This window comes from Salmo salar, chromosome ssa02 (genome assembly GCF_905237065.1).
Source record: "Salmo salar chromosome ssa02, Ssal_v3.1, whole genome shotgun sequence".
NCBI lineage: Eukaryota > Metazoa > Chordata > Actinopteri > Salmoniformes > Salmonidae > Salmo > Salmo salar.
The window spans coordinates 93,318,604-93,332,168 of NC_059443.1; the positions used below are offsets into that span (position 1 = coordinate 93,318,604).

The 13,565-nt window shown below is 49.2% G+C and overlaps 1 protein-coding gene across 1 annotated transcript; it reads left to right on the top strand.

Moving 5' to 3' along the window:
- The first annotated feature begins 1,139 nt into the window (after positions 1-1,139).
- Positions 1,140-7,152, top strand: LOC106594281 (RNA demethylase ALKBH5). The gene is made up of 7 exons (XM_045712412.1): positions 1,140-2,188; positions 2,440-2,610; positions 3,200-3,341; positions 3,883-4,099; positions 4,904-4,984; positions 5,062-5,172; positions 6,359-7,152. Exons 1-7 carry the CDS (start codon positions 1,964-1,966, stop codon positions 6,504-6,506), a joined length of 1,095 nt encoding a protein of 364 aa, XP_045568368.1. The 5' UTR covers positions 1,140-1,963; the 3' UTR covers positions 6,507-7,152.
- Positions 7,153-13,565: the final 6,413 nt, after the last annotated feature.

The window sequence follows — 13,565 nt, forward strand, 5'->3', positions numbered from 1 at the left end:
TACAGCACTTTGTGATATCAGCTGATGTAAGAAGGGCTATATAAATACATTTGATTTAAATTTGATTTGATTCCACCAGATCAGGTAGATGGCCCAGAGCAGCTCAGGTATGTTGTCATTTGGGACAACGTAAGTTTCCACAGGGCTGCTCTGGTTCGTAACTGGTTCACTGCCCACCCACGCTTTTTAGTTGTTTATCTCCCTCCATATTCTCCATTCCTCAATCCTATTTGAGGATTTGTTTTTTTTCTGCCTGGAGATGGAAAGTGTATGACCGAAATCCACAAACGTGTATACCTCTTCTCCAAGCTATTGGAAGACTCATGTGGAGATATAGCAGCTGATGCTTTTCATGGCTGGAATCGCCATGCTAGGCGATATTTCCCCCGCTGCTTGGCCAGGGAAAACATTGCTTGTGATGTGGATGAGGTGCTGTGGCCAGACCGCAACAGAACAGAGGATGCAGCATAGTTAAAAAATATATATATATTATTATTTTTTTTACTGTAACTGTATACATTATATTCTTCTGTTTTGTATGTAGACCACAGTATGTGCAACTTTGTGTTGGTTGGGAATGGGATGTACACATTGTTTTTGTGGGAAAAATGTAATATATTTGTTACCATGTATTTGTGTGTTCTGAGTAAAAAAAAACAATATTCTCAAATATTTTACAACACACTTATGTAATGTACTGTCTGTAGTAATGGTAACACTGAACCAAAAAAAAAGGCCTAAGTCATTATGCTGAATGGAGAAGAAGTGTTTTCCATTGAGCACATCAGTGTTCAACTGGTTTATAAATGTCTATTCATATGATGGTTTGTGTGTGTGTGTGTCATTTGAAAACAAAATACAATTTTTGATAAGAAATAACATTGTTTTGAATGTAAAGTTTCATTTTGCTGGAGAATTGAGGGGGTTTTGCCTATTGTGTGTGTAGAGTTCTGAGAATATGAGGCAATGCTTTCAGAAAATGTGTGTAAACCATCGAGAGGAAAAACTAAGACTAATGGAAGGGAATTTGAATGTAGACCGACCAGGAGGTGATTTACCCCCATCACACTCCAGTCCAGTAGGTGTCGGTGTATAAAACATCCTAACTGGTTTTCAATGAAGAAGGAAAAAAAATCCCGAGTCTAGTTCGCTTTCAACCCGGTTCAACAAGAGTTGTGAAAATGCGTGGTTGCTAACTACGATTCTCTTTTTATCACGACTTTATTTTTTTATGTAATAACGACATAAAAGTCAGACTCGTAAGAATATATATATATATTTTTGGGGGGTTTTTACCGTTTTTTGTAAACATTGTCTAGTCAACTACAAATATACCGTTGCGTATCAAATGTTTTTCCGACACTGTGTTGCTAACGGGTTGCTAACCAGCTAGCTAACGTTAGCCATGCTACCTATCTAGCTTGTATTAACACGAAAACTACTGGAATAATAACAACAACAAACAAACAAAAACGAAACGGTGTTTAATTCCATCTATTTAACTCGTAAAATGTACCACTTGAATCGTCGACTTTTGGTTGACAAACCGTTTTTAAGTTGGTGAGTTTGGTTGCTAACCAGCTAGCTAACGTTAGCCATGCTACCTATCTAGCTTGTATTAACATGAAAACTACTGGAATAATAACAACAAACAAACAAACACTAAACGGTGTTTAATTCCATCTATTTAACTCGTCAAAAAAATTTGGAATCGTCGACTTTTGGTTGACAAACCGTTTATAAATTAGTGAGTTTGGTTGCTAAGTGGTTAACCTAGCCTAGCCTAGCCACATCACAACATAACCACTTGACAGACAGCCAGCTAACTAACTACCGTAAGGACGGTAACCGGTTACCGGTCTCACTTCTACAAACTTAACAGTTATGGAAGTTAAATAATGACAAATAACCAACTCCAAATGTAACCTTTTTAATTATATTTAAACAAAAAATAAAATAAAAAATGTCAGCCAGTGGTTTCTCCGACTTGAGGGAAAAGCTGAAGTCCATGACTCCTCACCGGGACAATTATAAAAACAGAGTTACCGGTAAGGACGACAGTTACAAAAACCGAAAAGTTAAAGTTACCGACGGAGGTAACAGTAACGGGAACGGCCGGAAGCGGAAGCACCGAGATTCCTCCGAGGATGAGGTGGAACGCAGTGATCCTGTGGAGTCCCGTGAACAGGTATGATGACCCCTGTACCTGCTGTTGACACTGAAAGTTACTTCTCTGACATGAATCCAATTTAAAAGTATGAATCAATATTTGTTTTTCCCCCCATTTTCTCTCTCTCTCCTCGTCTCTCTCTCTCCTCGTCTCTCTCTCTCTCTCCTCGTCTCTCTCTCTCTCTCCTCGTCTCTCTCTCTCTCTCCTCGTCTCCCTCTCTCCTCGTCTCCCCTCTCTCTCTCCTCGTCTCTCTCTCCATCTCCCTCCAGGAGGCGAGGCGTGTCCAGAGTGGCATTGTTCAGGTAGAGGTCTTCTCTAAAGAGGACTGTGACGTCATTGAGGGGAAGATAAATGAGGTGGTTGCTAACGGAGAAGCGGGGCTTTACCGGGAACACACCGTGGATCGGGCACCGCTACGGAACAAATATTTCTTTGGAGAGGTGAGGTCACGCACCTGTTCTTCCTCTCTCTGTATCTAAACCCCTCTCCTCTTCTGTATCTACCCCCCCTCTTCCTCTCTGTCTCTAAACCCCTCTACTCTTCCTCTCTCTAAACCCCTCTTCCTCTCTCTGTATCTAAACCCCTCTCCTCTTCTGTATCTACCCCCCCTCTTCCTCTCTGTCTCTAAACCCCTCTACTCTTCCTCTCTCTAAACCCCTCTTCCTCTCTCTAAACCCCTCTCCTCTTCCTCTCTCTAAACCCCTCTCCTCTTCCTGTCTCTAAACCCCTCTTCCTCTCTCTAAACCCCTCTTCCTCTCTCTAAACCCCTCTCCCTCTCTCTAAACCCCTCTCCCTCTCTCTAAACCCCTCTTCCTCTCTCTAAACCCCTCTTCCTCTCTCTCTCTGTCTCTAAACCCCCTCTACTCTTCCTCTCTCTCTGCCTCTAAACCCCTCTCTTCCTCTCTCTGTCTCTAAATCTCTCTCTTCCTCTCTCTGTCTTTAAACCCGTCTCCTCTTCCTCTCTCTTCCTCTCTGTCTCTCACCCCGTCTCCTCTTCCTCCCTCTCTCTCACCCCATCTCCTCTTCCAGGGCTATACATACGGGGCCCAGCTAGAGAAGAGAGGACCTGGTCAGGAGAGATTGTACCCTAAAGGAGAGGTGGACGACATCCCGACCTGGGTTCACGACCTCGTCATCAATAAACTGGTCGCCAGCGGGGTCGTACCTGAAGGTGAAATCACTTTTTTAACCACTTAACATCCTGCATCGTTACTCAACCCCCTTCCTGTCTCAGATGTGACCTTAACTTGCTCCAGCCCACTTCCTGTCTCAGATTTGACCTTAACGTGATCCAGCCTACTTCCTGTCTCAGATTTGACCTTAACGTGATCCAGCCTACTTCCTGTCTCAGATTTGACCTTAACGTGCTCCAGCCCACTTCCTGTCTCAGATTGGACCTTAATGTGATCCAGCCCACTTCCTGTCTCAGATTGGACCTTAACGTGATCCAGCCCACTTCCTGTCTCAGATGTGACCTTAACGTGCTCCAGCCCACTTCCTGTCTCAGATTTGACGTTAACCTGCTCCAGCCCACTTCCTTTCTCAGATTTGACCTTAACGTGCTCCGGCCCACTTCCTGTCTCAGATTTGACCTTAACGTGCTTCAGCTCACTTCCTGTCTCCAGGAAAAGCCTGTTGATGTTGTTGTTGTTGATGTTGTTGATGTTGATGATGATGATGCTGTTGTTGTTGTTGATGTTGTTGTCCTGTAGGTTTTGTGAACTCGGCGGTGATCAACGACTACCAGCCAGGCGGCTGCATCGTGTCGCACGTCGACCCGCTTCACATCTTCGCCCGGCCGATCGTATCCGTTTCCTTCTTCTCGGACTCGGCCCTCTGCTTCGGCTGCCGCTTCCAGTTTAAACCAATCAGAGTGTCCGAGCCCGTCCTGGAGCTTCCTGTCAGGAGAGGAAGTGTTACTGTCCTCAGGTGGGAGGGGGAGGAAGAGAGAGTGTGAGAGAGAGTGTGAGAGAGAGTGTGAGAGAGAGTGTGAGAGAGAGTGTGAGAGAGAGTGTGAGAGAGAGTGTGAGTGAGAGAGAGTGTGTGAGAGAGAGTGTGTGAGAGAGAGTGTGTGAGAGAGAGTGTGAGAGAGAGAGAGAGTGTGAGAGAGAGAGAGAGAGAGAGTGTGAGAGAGAGAGAGAGAGAGAGTGTGAGAGAGAGAGAGAGAGAGTGTGAGAGAGAGAGAGAGAGAGAGTGTGAGAGAGAGAGAGAGTGAGAGAGAGAGAGAGTGTGAGAGAGAGAGAGAGTGTGAGAGAGAGAGAGTGTGAGAGAGAGAGAGAGTGTGAGAGAGAGAGAGTGTGAGAGAGAGAGAGTGTGAGAGAGAGTGAGTGTGAGAGAGAGAGAGTGTGAGAGAGAGAGAGTGTGAGAGAGAGAGAGAGTGTGAGAGAGAGAGAGAGAGTGTGAGAGAGAGAGAGAGAGTGTGAGAGAGAGAGAGAGAGTGTGAGAGAGAGAGAGAGAGTGTGAGAGAGAGAGAGAGAGAGTGAGAGAGAGAGTGTGAGAGAGAGAGAGAGAGAGAGAGAGAGAGAGAGAGAGAGAGAGAGAGAGAGAGAGAGAGAGAGAGAGAGAGAGAGAGAGAGAGAGAGAGAGAGAGAGAGAGAGAGAGAGAGAGAGAGAGAGAGAGAGAGAGAGAGAGAGAGAGAGAGAGAGAGAGAGAGAGAGAGAGAGAGAGAGAGAGAGAGAGAGAGAGAGAGAGAGAGAGAGAGAGAGTGATGTCAGTGTTCTCTCTCCTCTCAGTGGCTACGCGGCTGATGACATCACCCACTGTATCCGCCCCCAGGACATCAAGGAGAGACGGGCCGTCATCATCCTCAGGAAGTACGTCTGTCGCCATGACAACCGCGGGTTGACTGTGGCGTCAGGCTATTGTGCTAACTCTCTCTGTGTGTGTGCAGGACGAGGCCGGACGCCCCCCGTGTAGACCAGAGCCCCTCCCCCCCTGAGAGACACGCCCCTCTGAAGGCCAAACGCTCTCACCGCAGAGCTGACCCCGACGCTGCACACAGGTACACACTCACACACACACACAGGTACTCACACACACACACAGGTACTCACACACACACACAGGTACTCACACACACACACAGGACCAAAGCCCCTCCCCTAACTCCTCCTACCTGAGATACAGGACCAAAGCCCCTCCCCTAACTCCTCCTACCTGAGATACAGGACCAGAGCCCCTCCCCCCTAACTCCTCCTACCTGAGACACAGGACCAGAGCCCCTCCCCCTAACTCCTCCTACCTGAGACACAGGACCAGAGCCCCTCCCCCTAACTCCTCCTACCTGAGATACAGGACCAGAGCCCCTCCCCTAACTCCTCCTACCTGAGACACAGGACCAGAGCCCCTCCCCTAACTCCTCCTACCTGAGATACAGGACCAGAGCCCCTCCCCTAACTCCTCCTACCTGAGACACAGGACCAGAGCCCCTCCCCTAACTCCTCCTACCTGAGACACAGGACCAGAGCCCCTCCCCTAACTCCTCCTACCTGAGACACAGGACCAGAGCCCCTCCCCCCTAACTCCTCCTACCTGAGACACAGGACCAGAGCCCCTCCCCCCTAACTCCTCCTACCTGAGATACAGGACCAGAGCCCCTCCCCCCTAACTCCTCCTACCTGACATACAGGACCAGAGCTCCTCCCCCTAACTCCTCCTACCTGAGATACAGGACCAGAGCCCCTCCCCCTAACTCCTCCTACCTGAGATACAGGACCAGAGCCCCTCCCCCCCTAATTCCTCCTGCCTGAGATACAGGACCAGAGCCCCTCCCCCCCCCCTAACTCCTCCTGCCTGAGATACAGGACCAGAGCCCCCCCCTAACTCCTCCTACCTGAGATACAGGACCAGAGCCCCTTCCCCCCTTAACTCCTCCTACCTGAGATACAGGACCAGAGCCCCTCCCCCCTAACTCCTCCTACCTGAGATACAGGACCAGAGCCCCTCCCCCCCTGACTCCTCCTACCTGAGATACAGGACCAGAGCCCCTCCCCCCTAACTCCTCCTACCTGAGATACAGGACCAGAGCCCCTCCCCCCTAACTCCTCCTACCTGAGATACAGGACCAGAGCCCCTCCCCTCCACTAACTCCTCCTACCTGAGATACAGAGCCCCTCCCCCCTAACTCCTCCTACCTGAGATACAGGACCAGAGCCCCTCCCCCCTAACTCTTTCTCTCTCTCTTTCAGACCGAGGGTTCTGGAGATGGATAAAGAGGAGAATCGTCACTCTTCCTCTTCATCCCGCCTTCATCGCCGTAGCAACAGCTCCGAGAACTACCGGAGGCGGAGCCAAGACGGCGACGGGTCACGCAAGGTCAAGATGAGACGTCACTGAAACACACCTGGCGGACTAGATGGCCTCAGAGAGTGTGTGTGTGTGTGTGTGTGTGTGTGTGTGTGTGTGGGCGTTGGAACGTCACTCTGTTAAATCCCCCCCCTGCATGCTAGGATGGATGGAACACGCCACGAGGCTATCAGCCAATCAGAGACTGACCTGAGGACATGGGGTGGGGTTTACAGTAAGACTGTGGGAAGTTCTGTTGTTGCCGTGCCGACCACCCCGTTTCCCCCCCCCCTCTCTGTGGAGAGGAGAGGAAATGGTGTTTCTGTAGGAACTTCCTCCTCCATGCTTCATTGGTCAGAGACCTATGGGGAAATGAATGGTGTTTGTAGGAATTTCCTCCTCCATGCTTCATTGGTCAGAGACCTATGGGGAAATGAAAGGGTGTTTCTATAGGAACTTCCTCCTCCTCCATGGTTCATTGGTCAGAGACCCTATGGGGAAATTAATGGTGTTTCTATAGGAACTTCCTCCTCCATGGTTCATTGGTCGGAGACCCTATGCGGAAATGAAAAGGGTGTTTCTATAGGAACTTCCTCCTCCTCCATGCTTCATTGTTCAGAGACCCTATAGGAACTTACTCCTCCGTGCTTCATTGGTCAGAGACCCTATGGGGAAATTAAAGGTGTTTCTGTAGGAACTTCCTCCTCCTCCGTGCTTCATTGGTCAGAGACCCTATGGGGAAATGAACGTTTTTTTGGGGGGGGGGGATATATACAATAAGGTCTGATAAACATTTAGTTTTATTTATTTTGAAAAAGCACATATAGACTTCATAATTCATAAAGGTGATGTTACCTGACTGATATTAACATAGAAATACAACATATAGACTTCATAATTCATAAAGGTGATGTTACCCGACTGATATTAACATAGAAATACAACATATAGACTTCATAATTCATAAAGGTGATGTTACCTGACTGATATTATCTCAGAGAACAAAAGGTACAAGACTTACTCAGTCAGTGTGTTGACCTCAGATCTTATTTTAAAGAGTTTATCCCAAAACCCCCATTATTTCCCCGTTCGTTTTTAGGAATGGGCTGAACGAACCAGAGGGGAAGTCATTTCCCCCATTAGGAATGGGCTGAACGAACCAGAGGGGAAGTCATTTCCCCCATTAGGAATGGGCTGAACGAACCAGAGGGGAAGTCATTTCCCCCATTAGGAATGGGCTGAACGAACCAGAGGGGAAGTCATTTCCGGGTTTTAGGACTATAAGCTGGCCAGATCTTTCCCCCGTAGCGTTTGTCCATTTAGTATCTGTTCTTGGGTCAGTGATATCTACCCTCTATAACCCTGGTCCCATTATAGGGGTTAATATCTGTTCTTGGGTCAGTGATATCTACCCTCTATAACCCTGGTCCCATTATAGGGGTTAATATCTGTTCCTGGGTCAGTGATATCTACCCTCTATAACCCTGGTCCCATTATAGGGGTTAATATCTGTTCTTGGGTCAGTGATATCTACCCTCTATAACCCTGGTCCCATTATAGGGGTTAATATCTGTTCCTGGGTCAGTGATATCTACCCTCTATAACCCTGGTCCCATTATAGGGGTTAATATCTGTTCCTGGGTCAGTGATATCTACCCTCTATAACCCTGGTCCCATTATAGGGGTTAATATCTGTTCCTGGGTCAGTGATATCTACAGTCGTCCCTCGTCCTGGTCCCCCAGCCCTGGACCAGAGCTATCTTCCTCTAGTTTCTCTAAGGTCCCCCCCAGTCGTCCCCCCTGGTCCCTCGTCCCCCCCAGTCGTCCCCCCTGGTCCCCCCCTGGTCCCTCGTCCCCCCTGGTCCCTCGTCCCCTCGTCCTGGTCCCCCCCTGGTCCCCCCCCCTGGTCCCTCGTCCCCCTGGTCTCCCCCCTGGTCCCTCGTCCCCCTGGTCCCTCGTCCTGGTCCCTCGTCCCCCCTGGTCTCCTCGTCCTGGTCCCTCGTCCCCCCTGGTCCCTCGTCCCCCTGGTCTCCTCGTCCTGGTCCCCCGTCCCCCCTGGTCCCTCGTCCCCCTGGTCTCCTCGTCCCCCTGGTCTCCTCGTCCTGGTCCCTCGTCCCCCTGGTCTCCTCGTCCTGGTCCCTCGTCCCCCTGGTCTCCTCGTCCTGGTCCCTCGTCCCCCTGGTCCCTCGTCTCGTCCTGGTCCCTCGTCCCCCCTGGTCTCCTGGTCCCTCGTCCCCCCTGGTCTCCTCGTCCTGGTCCCTCGTCGTCCCGGTCCCTCGTCCTGGTCCCCCCTGGTCCCTCGTCCCCCTGGTCCCTCGTCCTGGTCCCCCCCTGGTCCCTCGTCCCCCTGGTCTCCTCGTCCTGGTCCCTCGTCCCCCTGGTCTCCTCGTCCTGGTCCCTCGTCCCCCTGGTCTCCTCGTCCTGGTCCCTCGTCCCCCCTGGTCTCCTCGTCCTGGTCCCTCGTCCCCCCTGGTCTCCTCGTCCTGGTCCCTCGTCCCCCCTGGTCCCCCCCTGGTCTCCCCCCTGGTCTCCTCGTCCTGCATGTTACGTTGTTACTCCAGCCAGGACTTGTTATTTCAGTCACATCCTACGTCGACTTTTCCCCCCGTTTGGTTGATGATTGACAGTGTGTGATATCATGTTATATTTTATTGTTAGTTTGGCTGACGGGCGGACGGGGATGAGGGGCGGACGGGGGTTACGGAGGGAAAGGGAGGAGGAAGAGGAGGAGGGCTCTTTCTCCTTGTGGACCGATACACGTTAACATAAAATGACAGTAGCTGTCTATCCACAGACATGTTGGATTTCGCGACCTGCGAAATCCGCGAATAAATCAGCAAATTCACAGGTGCTGATTTGGGCCCGTAGATTTAATGAAAACGTTATTTTTTTTCATTTATAGAATCCCTCAGAACTTAATTGACCATCTGACGTAATTAAATGACACCAGGATTTTTTTTCACGTTCGGTCGCCAAAACGTTTTGCGGAACGTAGCAGATAGAAATGTCAAGTATAGATCCAAATACCCTAATTCCTTTCATTCTACGTCTGTCAGAGAGAGAGGCGTGTTTTGTTCTACATAGCGTTTAATTTCTATCCGAACTGCTTTTTTTTCGGGTCACACACACACACACGTTACGTCCCGCCGTAACCGCGTCCGACCCGGTCAGTCCAAAACTTTCTGTTGCATATATTCTAGAAAATATATATCTATGTTATTATCTCTTTTTTTTTTTTTTTTTATTGTTTTTTTTTCAGCTCAAACGGCATCCTATTCCCTAGGTAGTGCACTACTACTGGCCAGAGGGTCAGCCACCTAATCCGAGATGTCATTGGTCCACGTACATCGTGGTTAGCTGATGTTATTGGTCGACGTACATCATGTGGTCCCATGTGGCTCAGTTGGTAGAGCATGGTGTTTGCAATGCCAGTGGTTGTGGGTTCGATTCCCACGGGGGACCAGTACGGAGGGGGAAAAAAATGTATGAAATGTATGTATTCATTACTGTAAGTCGCTCTGGATAAGAGCGTCTGCTAAAATGACTAAAATGTAAAATGTAATGTTTAGCGGATGTTATTGCGAGTGTAGCGAAATGTTTGTGCTTCTAGATCCGACAGTGACAAATTACACGACAAAAACCTTAATATCTAACAAATTACACAACAAAACCTAATTAAAACTCAAAACATGGTGACTATAGTAGTGCACTATAATAGAGAATAGGGCCCTGGTCTATAGTAGTGCACTATAATAGGGAATAGGGCCCTGGTCTATAGTAGTGCACTATAATAGGGAATAGGGCCCTGGTCTATAGTAGTGCACTATAATAGGGAATAGGGCCCTGGTCTATAGTAGTGGACTATAATAGGGAATAGGGCCCTGGTCTATAGTAGTGCACTATAATAGAGAATAGGGCCCTGGTCTATAGTAGTGCACTATAATAGGGAATAGGGCCCTGGTCTATAGTAGTGCACTATAATAGAGAATAGGGCCCTGGTCTATAGTAGTGCACTATAATAGGGAATAGGGCCCTGGTCTATAGTAGTGCACTATAATAGAGAATAGGGCCCTGGTCTATAGTAGTGCACTATAATAGGGAATAGGGCCCTGGTCTATAGTAGTGCACTATAATAGAGAATAGGGCCCTGGTCTATAGTAGTGCACTATAATAGAGAATAGGGCCCTGGTCTATAGTAGTGCACTATAATAGGGAATAGGGCCCTGGTCTATAGTAGTGCACTATAATAGAGAATAGGGCCCTGGTCTATAGTAGTGCACTATAATAGAGAATAGGGCCCTGGTCTATAGTAGTGCACTATAATAGAGAATAGGGCCCTGGTCTATAGTAGTGCACTATAATAGGGAATAGGGCGCCGTTTGGAACTGGGCTGATCTCTTTAGTTTGTGTCTGTTGAGATGCCATGATGATGATGATGATGACATTGTATGTAACATTGTTTGAAATAAGATGTACAGTTTAAAGACATTATGAACAGAATGGAAGAGCTGACTGGCTGGTTTACTGACTGGTTTACTGGCTGGTTTACTGACTGTTACAGAGGAACCATGGACTGTAATAGACATTATGAACAGAATGGAAGAGCTGAGTGGCTGGTTTACTGACTGTTACAGACTGTAATAGACATTATGAACAGAAAGGAAGAGCTGACTGGCTGGTTTACTGACTGTTACAGAGGAACCATGGGCTGTAATAGACATTATGAACAGAATGGAAGAGCTGACTGACTGACTGGTTTACTGACTGTTACGACAGAGGAACCATGGACTGTAATAGACATTATGAACAGAATGGAAGAGCTGACTGACTGGCTGGTTTACTGACTGGTACCACAGAGGAACCATGGACAGTGAATGACAGGCCTAGTGAGTGACAGGCCCGGTGAGTGACAGGCCCGGAGTGTGACAGGCCCAGTGAATGACAGGCCCGGTGAGTGACAGGCCCGGTGAGTGACAGGCCCGGAGTGTGACAGGCCCAGAGAGTGACAGGCCCGGAGAGTGACAGGCCCGGAGAGTGACAGGCCCGGAGAGTGACAGGCCCGGAGAGTGACAGGCCCAGAGAGTGACAGGCCCAGAGAGTGACAGGCCCAGAGAGAGTGACAGGCCCAGAGTGAGTGACAGGCCCAGAGTGAGTGAGAGGCCCAGTGAGTGACAGGCCCAGAGTGAGTGAGAGGCCCAGTGAGTGACAGGCCCAGAGAGAGTGAGAGGCCCAGTGAGTGACAGGCCCAGAGTGAGTGAGAGGCCCAGTGAGTGACAGGCCCAGAGAGAGTGACAGGCCCAGAGAGAGTGACAGGCCCAGAGTGAGTGACAGGCCCAGAGTGAGTGAGAGGCCCAGTGAGTGACAGGCCCAGAGTGAGTGAGAGGCCCAGTGAGAGTGACAGGCCCAGAGTGAGTGACAGGCCCAGAGTGAGTGACAGGCCCAGAGTGAGTGACAGGCCCAGAGAGTGACAGGCCCAGAGTGAGTGAGAGGCCCAGTGAGAGTGACAGGCCCAGAGTGAGTGACAGGCCCAGAGTGAGTGACAGGCCCAGAGTGAGTGACAGGCCCAGAGAGTGACAGGCCCAGAGTGAGTGACAGGCCCAGAGTGAGTGAGAGGCCCAGTGAGTGACAGGTGTGCATCTGTTCTAGCTGTTTGAAGCACCTTAAATGAAATGTAGGGCAAAAAGGTAAATTCAGCTCTGTCATTGAGTCCGATGGCTCAGTCATCACAAAACACTTATATTGACAATGATTTACTGATCTTTCTGTGGTGCTCTGGTGCCACAAAGAGGGGACTGGGACCTTAAAGCTACACGGAGAGTTAACATTAATGATACGCATGTTAATCTCGCATGGCTCAAAGTAGAAGAGAGATTTGACTTCAACACTTTACTTTTATTTATGAGAGGTATTGACATGTTGAATGCAACGAGATGTCTGTTTAAACTGACTGGCACACAGCTCAGACACCCATACATACCCCACAAGACATGCCACCAGAGGTCTGTTTAAACTGACTGGCACACAGCTCAGACACCCATACATACCCCACAAGACATGCCACCAGAGGTCTGTCCTAACGACTGGTACACAGCTCAGACACCCATACATACCCCACAAGACATGCCCACCAGAGGTCTGTCCTAACGACTGGTACACAGCTCAGAGACCCATACATACCCCACAAGACATGCCACCAGAGGTCTGTTTAAACTGACTGGCACACAGCTCAGACACCCATACATACCCCACAAGACATGCCACCAGAGGTCTGTTTAAACTGACTGGCACACAGCTCAGACACCCATACATACCCCACAAGACATGCCACCAGAGGTCTGTTTAAATTACTGGTACACAGCTCAGACACCCATCCATACCCCACAAGACATGCCACCAGAGGTCTGTCCTAACGACTGGCATACAGCTCAGACACCCATCCATACCCCACAAGACATGCCACCAGAGGTCTGTCCTAACGACTGGCATACAGCTCAGACACCCATCCATACCCCACAAGACATGCCACCAGAGGTCTGTCCTAACGACTGGTACACAGCTCAGACACCCATCCATACCCCACAAGACATGCCACCAGAGGTCTCTTCACAGTCCCCAAGTCCAGAACAGACTATGGGAGGCGCCACAGTACTACATAGAGCCATGACTACATGGAACTCTATTCCACATCAGGTAACTGATGCAGCAGGAGAATCAGATTTAAAAAGGTAAAAATACACCTTATGGAACAGCAGGGACTGTGAAGAGACAGACACAGGGTAGCCTAGTGGTTAGAGCATTGGACTAGTAACCGAAAAGTTGCACGTTCAAATCCCCGAGCTGACAAGGGTACAAATCTGTCGTTCTGCCCCTGAACAAGACAGTGTTCAGGGGCCCCCACTGTTCCTAGATCGTCATTGAAAATAAGAATTTGTTCTAAACTGACTTGCCTAGTTAAATAAAGGTTCAATAAAATAATAAACACACTTGATCACACACAAGCATGGATTTTGTGTTGTAGAGTAGTGGCCTGAGGGCACACACTCATTGTGTTGGGAAATCTGTTGTGGAAGGTGCCTTAATGTTGCTGGACCCCAGGAAGATTAGCTGCTG

Coding starts and splice junctions, on each gene's coding strand:
- LOC106594281 (XM_045712412.1), top strand. CDS start 1,964: ATGTCAGCCAGTGGTTTCTCCGACTTGAGGGAAAAGCTGAAGTCCATG. Junction 2,611..3,199: donor ACAAATATTTCTTTGGAGAG/GTGAGGTCACGC, acceptor CTCCTCTTCCAG/GGCTATACATACGGGGCCCA. Junction 4,100..4,903: donor GGAAGTGTTACTGTCCTCAG/GTGGGAGGGGGA, acceptor CTCTCCTCTCAG/TGGCTACGCGGCTGATGACA.